Source organism: Malus domestica, chromosome 11, assembly GCF_042453785.1.
Source record: "Malus domestica chromosome 11, GDT2T_hap1".
NCBI lineage: Eukaryota > Viridiplantae > Streptophyta > Magnoliopsida > Rosales > Rosaceae > Malus > Malus domestica.
Window position 1 is genome coordinate 21,837,154 of NC_091671.1, and position 15,384 is coordinate 21,852,537.

The 15,384-nt window shown below is 38.7% G+C and overlaps 1 protein-coding gene across 1 annotated transcript; it reads left to right on the forward strand.

The window, feature by feature from the left end:
* The first annotated feature begins 13,330 nt into the window (after positions 1–13,330).
* LOC103422901 (NDR1/HIN1-like protein 13) lies at positions 13,331–14,457 on the forward strand. Its single transcript, XM_008360962.4, has one exon. The coding sequence runs from the start codon at positions 13,506–13,508 to the stop codon at positions 14,322–14,324; it is 819 nt and encodes a 272-aa protein (XP_008359184.2). The 5' UTR covers positions 13,331–13,505; the 3' UTR covers positions 14,325–14,457.
* Positions 14,458–15,384: the final 927 nt, after the last annotated feature.

The window sequence follows — 15,384 nt, forward strand, 5'->3', positions numbered from 1 at the left end:
ACTTTGCATATTGCAACTATCGAGTTCTTACATGACATGTATGTTTGAACTCTCTTTTGATCGTTGTTCAGTGTACTCGATTACTCTTTCGAGCACCTATGTGTTTGTCTTAGTGTCCAACACTAAATGACTTGAGACTTGTCATACTCGCGCTTGAGTTAACATAACACATACTAACCTTAGCGGATTGTCAATGCCCAATTGGCAATCCTATGGCTAGGAACGTTTTAGGAATGAACATAAGAGAAAGGTCTAATTAATCTAACTTACTTAAATCACTTATCTCTTAGATCAAATACATTCCTTGAATTCCCTTATTGCTTAAACACATGATACAATAAATAGTGATTAACAATAAGCTTTTGCCCTTCATTAAACATATAAAAGTTTAATACAATAAGTATTCCAAAAGCTATTACATCAAATGAGTGGCTTTGTGGGCATACTTCCAACAATTCTGACTTAAGGTGCGCGGCAGTTCTATCGAGCTCTTTAGGAGTTCCGATGAGGTTCATGTCATCGACATAAACTGCAACAATCGCAAAACCAAAATGTGACTTCTTAATGAACACACAAGGGCATAGTTTGCTATTCACATATCCCTGACTAGTCAAATATTCACTTAGATGGTTATACCACATTCTTCTAGATTGCTTAAAACCGTAGAGTGAACGCCTCAGCTAAATTGAGAGCATGTTTCGAGGTTTGGAAATGTTTAATCCAATCAATGTAAGTCCTTCAGGAACTTTCATATAGATTTCCGTATCAAGATCCCCATAGAGATACGCAATTACTATGTCCATCAGCTACATACTCAGTTTTTCGGAAACTACCAAACTAATAAGGTAGCGAAACGTAATCACATCCATAACAGGTGAATAAGTTTCGTTATAGTCAATCCTGGGGTTTTGTGAGAAGCCTTGCACAACAAGATGAGCTTTGTAATGCACAATTTTGTTTTTCTCATTATGCTTCTAACCAAAAACCCATTTGTAGCCAACGGGCTTCACATGTGGATAAGTAGGAGTTGCAGGTCCAAACACCTTACGTTTCGCAAGCGAATCAAGTTCAACTTGGATTACTTGTTTCCAGTTTGACCAATCAGTTCTACATCGACATTCATCAATGGAACAGGGTTCAATGTCATTGCTTAAAATGATCTCAGTAGCGCTAATGCATCATCGATGATCATCTCATTAGTACACCAAACATCATCCAAGCTGCATAATGGACTGAAATCTCACAATTCTCAGAAGGTCGATTCGTCTCTTCAAGGACGCTTCCATAATCTAGAATTTCCTTATGAGTTGGATATAATGAGTAGGCGATTAGTTGGATTCACAATAAGCTCAAGAGGAGCCTGTGTCATGGGTTTCCTCTTCTGGGGGTGTGAATCCTTTGAACCAAGAGGTCTGCCATGCTTTCATGTAGGGACAGATGATTGGCTAGCCGCTAATGTACGTGGATCGGCCAAAGTGGCGTCCCGAGCCTCCAGGAGGAAAGTCCGTCGTACATTTGGTACATCCATCTTTGCAGGCATATTCATAGCTGGAATATGTGATATTGTCACTTGTGCTAGATTGGTGAAAGCATCTGGCATGCTCTAAGCTATGCTCTAGAGATCTAATATGCGCTGCACTTCAGTTTCAGACTCAGCGGTGCGGGGATCTAAATGAGACAAAGTTCCATGATAATTCGCGTCGTTCTTCAGGAACGTTGACGTTCTTATCTCTCCCTAACCACGAGAAGACTTTCTCATAGAAGTGACAATCCGCAAAACAAGTGGTAAACAAATCGCCTGTCAAAGGTTCTAAGTAACGAATGATTGAAGGAGAATCATATGCAATTTATGGCAAATATCAAATTCACATAGTTCAACAATTATGGATATAATGCATACACAATTTATGTAGAATCTAAAATTCGAAAAACGTAAAGTTTGGTCATGCATTATGGTGAATGTGCATTCTATCAAGGCTGCAAAAATATCAAGATAAAAACCGTTGTTTTGAAAGAACCTGATTGCATTATGATATTGATGAATTGGTTTGATGCAGAAAACTTCTACATCATATTCCTAAAAGCAGCGATAAGAGCGTGTTAATAACGTGTTATGGCATATATTAAACTGATAGGGAGAGGGGCCTGCGGCACAAAGAAAATATAAAGAGAGATATGTGTTTGTAGGGTTGTGTAGAGGATGTGTTATTCCCCCTATGCAATGTCTTTATTTATAGTAACAAGGGAGGGAAGAAATCCTTCTCCTCCAAGGAATACAAGTTCTAATAGGGAAGAATAACTAGAATCAAATCTAATCTAGGATTTACACAATCACACTTAAATAAGATGTTTATAACATATAACCTATTATAGAAAAATAATTTTCAATTACAATAGAAAGAAATATAATTTTAAAATGAAAAAAAAAAATTAAACAGACCAACCGTGCCATTCGCCTTATTGATATGAGCATATTTATGCGACTTAGTTAGCTTGTTTCTTGGCATTTATGTTGTTAGTTCGTAGTTATTTTAGTATTTTAAGCTATTTTCGTGTGTTTGTAGGTCCAAAGGGTTAATGTGGCAAAAAAATGCATTTTAGAGCATTTTGGAGCATTTTTTGGCATGGAATGGATAGCACATGCTTGGAGCAAAAGGAATGGACGAAATTTGAAGTTTGTGCATCATCCTCTCCCTATAAATAACCATTTTAGCACTCATTTCACCCAACACATTCACCTACCACTACATCCACTCATTTCACCCAACACATCCATTCACCTACCACTACATCCACTCATTTCACCCAACACATCCACTCATTACAACCACCCAACACATTCACCTACCACTACATCCACTCATTATAACCACCCAACACATTCACCTACCACTACATCCACTCATTTCAACCACCCAACACATTCACCTACCACTACATCCACTCATTACCACCACCCACTACATCCTCTCCCTAGCCTATAAATACATCCATCCACCCTTCACCATAAGAGACATATATCAATCCAAAACACACATCATCTACACAATTCTCCACTCTTTGCCACATTCAAGACATCCTTCATCCAAACACATCCATTCATCTTCACATCCATTCCTCCATACAAACAAACCTTCAAACAGTCACCAACACCTTGTGCCGTAGCAAATGAAGGGAAGGAAAGTGCTTGGACGTGCTTGCTGTCCAACTTGGATCGTTGGAGCGTTTAGGTGTTTTCTTTCTTTTGTTTCCAATGTTTAAATTCATTTTCTTTTGTTTTGTTGTGAATATGAGTGGCTAAACCCCTCTTGGCTAGGGGTGACTTCAAAGCCATGATTATATGTGTAATATGATTTGATAAATTCCAGTTATGAACTCTTGAATCGTAAATGCAATTGGCTTAACTATTTGATTGATAACTTATTTGTATTTGTTGATTAAGGGTCGACACTTAATTGGCATGCATAAATCCGATGCTAGAATATAAGAAAGTTTCACATAATCGTTACAAACTTATATTCATAAGTAGTGGAGGCCGCTTATAAACGATCGCGTTAAGTTTAATTCTAGCATGAGTAACATGATTTCATAGTTGCAAGTGCTTTGTCAATGCTTATGATTTTCATTAAACGTAATGATCTTTGATTGTATCTCTATTATGATGTCATGTAGAGAACTTTTGAAGAATGTTTTGAGTTGTCGAATGATGTCATCCAATCCAATAATACAAGGAAAATCTAAGGGTTAACTAGTTATGTCACGGTTAATTTGGGGCATTGTCGTTTATAATTCAATGAAGCAGTAACTGGAAATCGAGTTGTTTGCATACATGTCATGTGTGGAGAAAAAGCCTCTAGCTATCTCATCCATCATCTTATTTCTCAAATTTGTTTTACAATCTGTCTAGTTTTTCATACTTGTTTGTTTGTTTCAACTTCATCCAAATCAAAACCCCCCCCCTTTTAGTTTCTTGTTTCAAAGTGTTTCAAATCTGTTTTAGTTTGTGTTTTTAAGTGTTTTGATTCAAGTAAAAGTCAATTTTCGTCCAAAGTCATTCCTAGTGTCTAGTTTAAGTTTATTTGGTTGTTTTAAGCTGTTTTGAGTATTTTAAGTTTGCTTTGAGTCATGTGAGTCTTGTTAAGTGTTTTAAGTTTAGTTTTATGTTTTTGAGTCAGTTTAGAGGTTATTAGCAAGCCCTCCTAATCCCCCGTCCAAAACGATCCCTACTTGTACTTATACTACAATTGTCAAAAGAGGGTTAAATTTGTGTGTTAAGTTAATTTTCGCATCACTTATCCTTGACCAAAACCCTAATCCTAACTACACACGCAAGCAACTCGACAAATGCGTCTCTAGATCCACCTCGACTCGACTTGTCATTGCGCGAGTTCCAACATCGTAGTCCCAAGAAAATTAAGCCCAACCACCTCGACTCTGACTGTTTAATCGAGAATGATACTATAATTCAAAGAGCCATATATTACTTATTCTCTTTATTTAAATTTAAATTTATAGAATGAAAATCAATGAGAAATAACACATAGAAGAGTAGAAATTTTATAAATTATTAAGGTTGTGACATAGAAAAGAGGTTGGGGGGAATTAGGAAAAAAGAGAGTGTTAGGGAGGAAGTTAGAGAGTTGGGAGGAGAGTAATTTTTCATTTTATTTCATTTTGAAATCAAATAGATAACTTTAAAATAATTTATGAATTTTTAACAAAGATTGAATGAAATGTTCTTGATTTGCTAACAAAGACACCAAATTGCCCAAATTGAAAATATGGGGACTAAATTGACCCAATGACTAGAACACATGAACCATTATGACATTTAAGCCTAATGAAACTTAAAATAATAATGCTTACTAATAAATTGTCCCTTAAAAATTTAATTGTCACATCCCAACCCGGGCTCCACCACATCCCGGGCCCCGCATCCGCCGTAACACGATATTGTCCGCTTTGGGCCCTGACCACGCCCTCACGGTTTTGTTTTTGGGAACTCACATGAGAACTTCCCAGTGGGTCACCCATCATGGGATTACTCTCGCGCAAACTCGCTTAACTTCGGAGTTCTGATGGAACCCGAAGCCAGTGAGCTCCCAAAAGGCCTCATGCTAGGAAGAGATGGGAATATACATATAAGGCTTACAGGATCCTCACCCCTGGGCAATGTGGGATGTTACATAATGGCAATCCACAAAATGCTAAAAATTTATATCCTTGAACTCTCTAAAATTCAACAAAAGTCTATCATTTAACTCATTCTTTTCCTTAAAAATATATCATTAAAAGTGTATAGAATTTTATGCAGTTTATAATAGTTAGTAAAGCATACTAAATTGTCACAGCCCGTCCCGAGATTCTATATATTGAGGTTGTGAAATGACAAAATTACCCTTGACGGTTACTAAGGTATGTGTGTGACATGTTATTGATTATGCATATTTCCTAAGTTTTGGAAATTTTAATTGGATTAAAAGTTATATGTATTTTTGTGGTTAGGGAGTTAAGAAAAATGGATGGTGATGGTTTTGGGATGGACCACACACACATACACACGGGTCAAACCTCTCTCTCTCCTTCCCCGTGCTCTCTCTGTCTTCTCTTCTCAGTTCACTCTCTCCCTCTCGAAAACGTACGGACGAGACCAAATTCCCTCTAAACATCGCTGATCGACGCCAAAAAGGTAGGGTTCTTCATCCTTTCGACCTCCTGATTCGTTTGGTACTAGTTTTAGAATGAGAAACCTTAGAAATCACGTTGAAAACCCGAGGTCCGATTTGAGTAATGTTCATGCATTCGTGATGTGTTGATTTTCAGGGAATTCTAAGCTTATAGTGAGCTTAGTGAGGTCTTAAGGAAGCTTGGAGTGCTTAGTTTGAAGGTTTTGGACGTCGGGATCGTTGAGTTCGAAGTTGGCCGGTTTTCTTGGAATTTCTCCGATGAGATTTCGTAGTTTTTAGAGCCTTAAAGTAGTGTAATGTGAATCTACATGCTTAGGGCTTCATTTTGATATAAAATGCGTGAAAAATGGTTGAGAAATGACGGAGAACAAGGAGATTGAAAAATCTCCAGTTTTCCGGCGACCGGCAAACCAGTCCGGCGACTGGAGGTTAGGGGTGATGCGCGTGGGGGCGCGTGCGGCCTCGGAAAATTTTTCTGAAAATATGTCGACGTCCGTGATGTCGAGTAGGTCATTATGGTATATTCATATACCCAAATAGAGCACCGTATGAGAAGTTATTACGAATTGTCGGTTATGTGCTTTAAATAACGTTATTTTAGTTGTTTCGCATAAAGGTGATACCTATCCTTAGGACGAGCGCATCCAGGGATGTCACGGGGGTTACGACCCTTCGACTTATCAGTGAGTGGGTAGTATTTCTGTTTATACCTATATACTATTGATATTTTCCCCAGAAATTGAGTTTAAATGAAAGTACATTTTAAAATGCCATGCATGCATATTATGAGATATATGAATTGATAATTGATGCATATATATATGAATTGGTGTTGTGGACGCACAGGTGAGTATCAGGTGAGTTTTATGTTAATTATGTGAATCATTGATGATGTGAATTATGTTGAGAGCTCATAACATGCACCCCTGGTGTTAGTGCTTATAGTATTCACCGCACCGCACGCTCACCTTGGATCCAAGTAGGTGCATGTCTTATAGACCATGAGAGGGTTCCGACATGCTAGTCGTACAGATCACTAGAGGTGGTTCCGACTGGTAGGTGACCTTAGATTATGTGCACAGATAATTGATGAGAGAAGCACTAGAGCGTATTATTACACCATTCTTGTTGTACAGACTACTTCAGGTAGTTCCGACTTATGTGCAGAGTAGTGCCATACAGGTCACCGTGGTGACTCCTGTTGGTTTGGATATTGAGCTATGGAATTAACCATATAGGATCAACTGCAGGGTCTTCGGTTGATTCATTATGTCACCTGTTATATTGATGCATTCATAATATGTTATTGACATTTATGGCATGGCATATTTTCTGGAATTGATAAAGATTCGTGATTTGAGTTATATGAATAGTTATATGCATATTATGTTAATTTCTGGGAAAGTATACAGGTTTTACAGCGAGGGGTTAGAATTGTTTTTGATGAAATGTTTTCGAAAAGCTTTGGTTTTACTGACCCACTCAATTTTGTTTTGCGCCCCTCCAGATTCTAGTTAGCAGCTTTAGTGGCCCACGAGGATCCTCACGGTGTACTGACAGACTACATAAATGTATGACCCACCTGCGGGTGTTGTAATTTAGTTATAGTCCTACTTGATTGCACCTAGTTATTATGCTCTGAAATTGTGTGTTTCGCACTTAAACTTACTCTAGCACGTTACTTGGTTATTATTGCTAGTAGTTGGTTTTTATTCCTTCGTATTTCGCGTCGCACTTTTGGTTACGTCACACTCACGTGACGGCCAGCACGTCTTGATTCTAGGATCGGGGTGTGTCAAAATACGTGAATGTCTATTACTTGAAAAAACTCAAAACTACACCCTCTATAATTAGGTTTCCAATTCCTTTTTTATTCCTTGTTAATTTTTTTTTATTTATATTTTGTTGTTCGTCCTTGGTATATAATAAGGGATGTGATATTTACACAGCTATTTTTACTTCTTCAACACCTTTTTAATTTTCGATTATCGGATCAGATGAATTAAAAAATATCAAATAATATAAATTAACAAAAAATGTGCAGATAGCACACCCTCATAATAATTATCATCTTTACCAAGAAATGAAGTCATATGCTTGCTTTTTGGTTCTTTTCCTTTTTTATTTGTCGGAAAAAAAATAATTATAACTAGTTTACTGCTGAGGAGTCTGAAATTGTAAATTTATAATTTTTGACCATAAACATGTCCCTCCCTCGCTAATTTGTCATTTGATGAATATAAATGCCGATATTCATCCTTTTCCTTTCTTTCCCTCATTAAAAAGACAAAGTCCCGCATTTTCCCATCTTCTGCGGATGAAATTGGAATATTCTTCACAAATGTGCGCCCACTATTTCATCGTAAACCATTTTCAATTGCAGGTGGGTGGGCCACAGTTTTGTACTCCTTCTTTCTTTCCCCGTCAATTTATAAAAAAAGAAAAATGCAGGGGATTTTCACACGTAATGGTGACTTTTTCTATATTAGAGAGTGAGCTAACAAGTTGCCTTGGTGCTGCAATTTTGAATTATTCTTTTTCTTTTACTTTTAACACCATATTTTGGCTTTAGATTCGGTTTCTTTTGTTTCTTAAGCAAAGCAAAACCTTAATTACTTTGTTCGTTTTAAGAATAAGGTTTGGGTTTAATACTTAAATAATAATCTAATTAACAATAAACACGTAATTATCATTTTTCATTCTTTTACAAAAGAGATTAACGGATAACATACTTTTACCATAATCCTACCACTCACGCTAAACTAGGTGGCATGTTTTAATTTCATTTCGATTATCAAAAATGGTATTGAATCTTAATTGGATAATTCCTAATATACTATGGCTAATGTCACATCTTGACCCGGGCCCCCACCACATCCTGAGCTCGACAATGTCGTAACACAATATTGTCCGCCTTGGGCCCCGACCATGCCCTCACAGTTTTGTTTCTGAGAACTCACACGAGAACTTCCCAATGGGTCACCCATCATGGGATTGCTCTTGGGCGAACTCGCTTAACTCCAGAGTTTAGATGGAACCCAAAGACAGTGAGCTCCCAAAAGGTCTCGTGCTAGGTAGAGATGAGAATATACATATAAGGTTTACAAGATCCACTCCCCTGGGTGATGTGGGATGTTACAATCCACCCCCCTTAGGGGCTCGACGTCCTCGTCGGCACACTTCTGACCAGGGATTGACTCTGATACCAAATTGTCACATCCCAACCCAAACCCCCACCACATCCCAGGTGACACACCACGACCCGGAATGTCCACTAGGACTTCGAATCAAGCTGCGCTGGCCGACACCTGAGAGGTGACGAAGCCATACAGTGTGATGATGTGGAAAAATGTGAATAAATTTAAACATAAAAGTGCCTAAATGCCAGAGTGCACTGGTGAGTGGGAATGAACCCACTTCACACGTGACATTAGAGTATAAGTAAGTACCGTAGAGTGAATTAAGAATCATACCCTCAGAAGAATCTCCAATACTAAGAATTTCCACGAATCTTTGACGATAAGAAAGCTCAGTTAATAAAACCTAGAAGGTGAAACAAAACAAGGGTGAGTGGCCCTAGAAATAAATTTTAATAGAAACCATATAAAACATTATAACCCCTCACTACGACACTTGTATAGTTTCCAGAAAAATCCTAAATATACCATAACACAACATCTCTTCAGCAATATCAATAATCATGTGATTTATAACCCATACTAGCACGCAAGTCGGAGTCACCTATGGTGACCTGTACGACTGCACCCATATCTCATAACATATGCTAGCTCATCACATATTTCATCACATATGCTAGCTCATCACATATTTCATCACATATGCTAACTCATCACATATCTCATCACATATGCTAGCTCATAAGCCGGAGTCACCGATAGTGACATGTACGACTTATCCATAGCTCATCATATATCCCTGCACACAAGTCGGAACCACCTATAGTGGTCTGTACGACAGGACTGTGTGTAAATAAGTACGCTCAAGTGCTACGATCACGTGAAGACTGTGCGAATAATCGTGGGTCACCTACAAGTCGGAACCACCTATAGTGGCCTGTACGACAGGCTTGTGCACCTACCTTGGATCCAAGGTGAGCGTAAGGTGCGGGAGGTGAACATCACGTGAAGGACTGTGCCCTGGTCATGGGCAGGAGCACTAACACCGGGGTGCAGGTTTACGAGCTCTAAATGCATCTCATGTGACATATACAACTCATAGGCAACTTGTACGACAATGTCGGAGTTGCCTAAAACATAATGTGATCATGCCATAACTCAATCATTTCAACTAATACCATAACTCACCTAAACTTACCTATGTGTTCCATGTTCATCTTCGCACTTCAAAGCATTCATAATAATTTTGTGCAGGTAGTATACACATGGATATGCCATAATGCAAATCTAAAACTCAACCATATCATAGTATTTTTCCAATATATATATATAATGTGGCGTAAAATGCACAATCTATAACGCCCTACTCCCAAATTATTTATTTTCGGAAATAATTATCTGGGATAAGTCCAACTAAACACTAGTTTAATTAACTATCATTACTTACGTTTCCTTATTTCAGTTTCTTGAGTCCTTCCACATTAATTTATGACCAACATCCAATCACTAAAAATATAAGGTTAAATCTCATATTTTCACCTATTTCCTTCACATTGCTCAATTCCCAAACAAGGTTTTTGTTTCAAATATTGTATGGCTGCATCTAACGTCTCGTTAGACTGCCTACGTACCCTAAACAGGGATCAAGCCATTCGTAGTTCACTTTAGTACTTCAAAGCATACACAGTAATTATATGCAATAATCAATTTATAACCGTTTGTGGAATTATCAATCATATATATATATATATATATATATACACAATAGAAAGGAAAAGACCCACTTACCTAAGGTCCGCGCTACGACTCCCTAGCATGCATATCGAGACATCACGAACCATCGTCGCCTTTGACCAATTATCAAATTACATCTCAGAGTTCGTACCGATAAAATACACAATTTATATAAAACACATCCCTACGTAATTCAATTTGGAAGATCTGCATCAGGGATTTCCGATCTGTTGATTCCAAAGATCTACATTATACCTCTAGAACAACATCCTAAAGTCCCATTACGATCCAACGGTTAGATCTCCGCCAATTGCCAAAACTAAGTGACGATTAACCTTTTATTTCATGAACTCACAAATTCAATTCGGGAAGATCCATATATCAGATTCCCGATCCATAAGTTCCTATGGTCTTCAAATATTACGTACTAAAATATATTAAAGTTTGGTGACGATCCAACGGTTGGATTGTCGATTCATATTTTTACCAAGTAACGTATCCTAATGAGTTTAGGTCCAAACGATCAACCTACGATATAAAATTGCCAAAATTGAACTCAAAACATCTAATTTAGCCTAAGGATAACATCGACGGTCCCCTGGCCACGTGCCACCGTGGGTGGGGGCCGGCCGCCCTGACTCGCTGGAAAATTCAACTATCTCCAAAATTCTCAAATTTCACAGAAATGAAGATCTCAATGACAGGAACAACTTTCATACTTGCCACGAAGTCCAAAAGTGGACAGAAGATGGTTAATTTTGCCCACGAAGCCGGCGGATGCTTAAAGCTTCCCGGTGTCGATTTGTCGTCTACGGTGGTCCAACGGGGTCAAGGTTGGTTGGGTTTTGCTCATGGGATGATGTGCTACAAATCCCAAGTGGTGGCATCGGCCATCGTTTTTCCGATTTGCCCGAAAATCAAAAAGGGTGGTCGGAGCAACGTGAGAACAGTCAACTTTCGTGGCCTCAAACCGCCACATACAAAGGTTAATCAAGGTGGTTCTTGGGTGGATTTTGTTAAGGGGAATGAGAGCTTCAAGATGGAGGTGGTGACGTCAAAAAATTCCACCGTAGTTGGCCAAAATCGACCTTGGAAGTTGGGTGGTCAGGGTGGTGGCGTACACGAGAAAGCTGGGAGCTTTCTCCCTTTTTTTTTTTTTTTTCTTCTTCTTCTTCTTCTTCTTCTTCTTTTCTGATTTCTGATTGGGATGCTGCCCTTTTTCTACATTTTATCTAATTGGTCCTCCTTAACCAATTGACTAACTTTAAATAATCAACTTTAAACGTTCGTAATTATACCGTCCAGACTCGCAAACGGCTTTCGCCTATGTGTTCGTACCAACGTGTACTACTTAAATACGCCAAAAGAATAAGTCATACATTCCTCTAGATGATGGTCAACAGAAATCAAAATCCTTGCCTCTAGGCATTTTCGTCAATTCCCTCGATTAAAATAAATAAAAAAAAATGAAATTTTAGGGACGGGTTCTCACACCGGGTTCGACTCCACTATAGCACAATATTGTCCGCTTTGGGCCCCTACCACGCCCTCACGGTTTTGTTTCTAGGAACTCACACGAGAACTTCCCAGTGGGTCATCCATCATGGGATTGCTCTCGCGCGAACTCGCTTAACTTCGGAGTTCCGATGGAACCCAAAGCCAGTGACCTCCCGAAAAGCCTTATGCTAGCTATAGATGGGAATATAGATATAAAGCTTACATGATCCACTTCCCTGGACGATGTGAGATGTTACAGCTAATCAAAGAATGTCACGTGTTTTTTGTTTTTTAAAGTAAGAAAAAAATTAACATGTCTCATTTTTTAAAACAATAAAACATATGCCAAAGAATCATTGGACCAAAATAAAAACGTGAGTAGAGATAGGGTACTAACCAGTGAGTACCTAAGTATTTTTCATCCTAATTCTTACCTTATTTATTGCAATTTTTTCCCTCTTGTTCTAATTATCAAATGAATTATTTTAGGATAATGCTATCTGTGCACCTTTTTCCGCAACTTTTTTACCTCTCATATACTTTTTTCAATTTTCGACTGTCGGATCAAATAACAAAAATTAACAATAAATGTGTAGAAGGTAAAACGGTTATGTTGATAGTACCACTCTTATTTTACTCTTTAACTTACTGTGTTCCTCATTCAAACTTCCGCTCCTCAACCCCCCCACCTTCTTTTGTAGCATATTGCTTATAATAAAAAATAAATAAATTATTTCCTTTTAAGTTTAGTCGGTTGACTTTTGTAGTGTCCATTCCACGTTGAATTTGAACGATTCGAGCTGTTTATTTTGTAAGTATCGATTCATAGATCATCTTTACAAAAATTCAATTTAATCCGAAACTACTTGCCAATTTAATTATCACGGTATGAACTTTCATTGTTTCTTGTAGAACAAAGTATTCGTCAATTTCTTTAAACTCACTTAGATGTCTCAAATATTTCCAATTTGGCTAATATTTTATGAAGATGATCTATGAGGTCCAACTTGAAAAATAAACGGTTTGAATCGTTGAAGTTCGATATGGTGTGGACACCATAACTAATCCTAATTTTAAAAAAATGGAGATTTTCCCTTAAAGGCCTCCTTAGAATAACATTATAGTAAAGATTGCTAATTATCACCCTAAAATTTCGGTACGAGTCTCCACATTTGATTTCATTTCATATTTACCTAAAATTTTGATTGAAAAAGAATTTTAGTTTGAATTTCCATATATACCCTTCTTGTACGCGGTTCTGGACTTCAGAGTTCAGAATGTTTCGTTCTGTAGATATAAACCCAAATGTCACCTCCACAAACTCTCTCTCTCTCTCTCTCTCTCTCTCTCACTTTCTATCAGAGGCCTGCAGTGGTGTGCAGTCTGCTTGGTTTATTAGACAAAGCTCCGCTGGCCGACTCCTCAGTTTCCAATTCTACTGCAGTCCACAATGGCCGACCGAGTCCACCCGCGCGGCTCGCCCTCACACAACGAAACCACGCAGTTTCCGCACACCTCCTCGCCACAATCCACCCGAACACCCTCCCCTCCGGAGTCCGAGAAACTAGTCCCTCCGCCGGGCACCTACGTCATCCAGATCCCCAAGGACCAAGTCTACCGCGTCCCGCCGCCAGAGAATGCAACCCGCTACAAGAACTACACTCGCCAGAACCCTCGCCGGAGCTCCTGCCGCTGCTGCTTCTGCTGGCTTTTCGGCCTCGTTGCCGCCCTCATCCTCCTCTCCGCTGCCGCCGCCGGCATCTTCTACCTCGTGGTCCGCCCCGAGTCCCCCAACTACTCAATTGAAAGCATCGCGTTCAAAGGATTCCACTTGACAACGCCATCTCCCTCCTCCACCATCTCGCCGGAGATCCAGGTCACCGTTCGAGTCCAAAACCCTAACAAGAAGATCGGGATCTACTACGGGAAAAAGAACTCCGTCAAACTCTTCTACTCCGATATCAAATTGTGTGACGGCGCTCTGCCGGCGTTTTACCAGCCGTCGAAGAACGTAACTGAGTTCCGAACGGCGTTGAAGGGGTCCGGGATCAAGCTGACGAGCACGGTGCAGCAGGGGTTAGTGGATGCGCAGAGGCAGGGGAAGGTACCGTTGAAATTGGACCTAAGAATGCCCGTTAGAATTAAAGTGGGGGCCATTAAGACGTGGACGATTACTGTGAAGGTTGGGTGTGATCTAACGGTGGATAAGCTGACGACGGAGGCCAAGATTGTGTCAAAGGACTGCGATTACAGTGTGGATCCTTGGTAGAAGATCAACGGATTAAGAAAGGAAAGGCATATATGAGTATATGATTAGTTTTGTTAATTGCTTTAATTTGTTAACTAAATTTGTTTCAGATTTATACGATTACGTTTATAAAAGAAAATAATTTCTTCTTCCATTCTTTGAATGTTGATTTTTCGGCCGGATCAGACATACATATTTCCAATTTCAAAACTGAAATTTTAGAATTTCATAAACTCATGCCGAATTCGGTATTTTTAGAATCAGATTATTTCAGCATTTCAAATTGCGAGAGTTTTATGACTTCATCTATACCAAGATAAAAAGTATGTCATATGACTCATATCCATGGCTCTCTCTACCTAATATAAAAATTTATAGTTCTCAATTTTTTTTTTTTTTTTTATGTAATATGTTTAAGGGAAGGCTTATTAGTCGAAATGCCTAATGAAACTATCATTGATTCTCAATTTACCTCTTGAAACTGGTTTTGTCTCATTTTGCCCCCTAAAATTAACATTTTCAACTCTTTTGTCTTACTTTATCCAGTTCTGTTAATGGACACCTAAATTTAAGGGTATTTTAGATATTTGAACTTTTACACATTTATTTACATCTAGCTCCCACACTAAATGTAAGATCCAATATCGCCCAGAGGTGATGATCTTGTAAGCTTTATATGTATATTCTCCCATCTCTATCTAGCATGAGGCATTTTGGGAGCTCACTGGTTTCGAGTTTCATCGGAACTCCGAAGTTAAGTGAGTTCGCGCGAGAGTAATCCTATGATGGGTGACCCACTGAGAAGTTCTCGTGTAAGTTCCCAGAAACAAAACCCATCGAGCGTGGTCGGGGCCCAAAGCGGACAATATTGTGCTACGGCAGAATCGAGCCCAAGATGTGGTGGGGGTTGAGGTCGGGTTGTGACACTAAACAAGTCTCAATTTTATTTTTGACAACTCTAATTCAAACGCATAAATTTTGGGCATATTTAAAAATAAATTATTCAATCAATATAAAAATTTCGAGCAACAAAATCATTGTATCAACGAAAATAAGGGTTACATTTGTTCATAAAGTCATT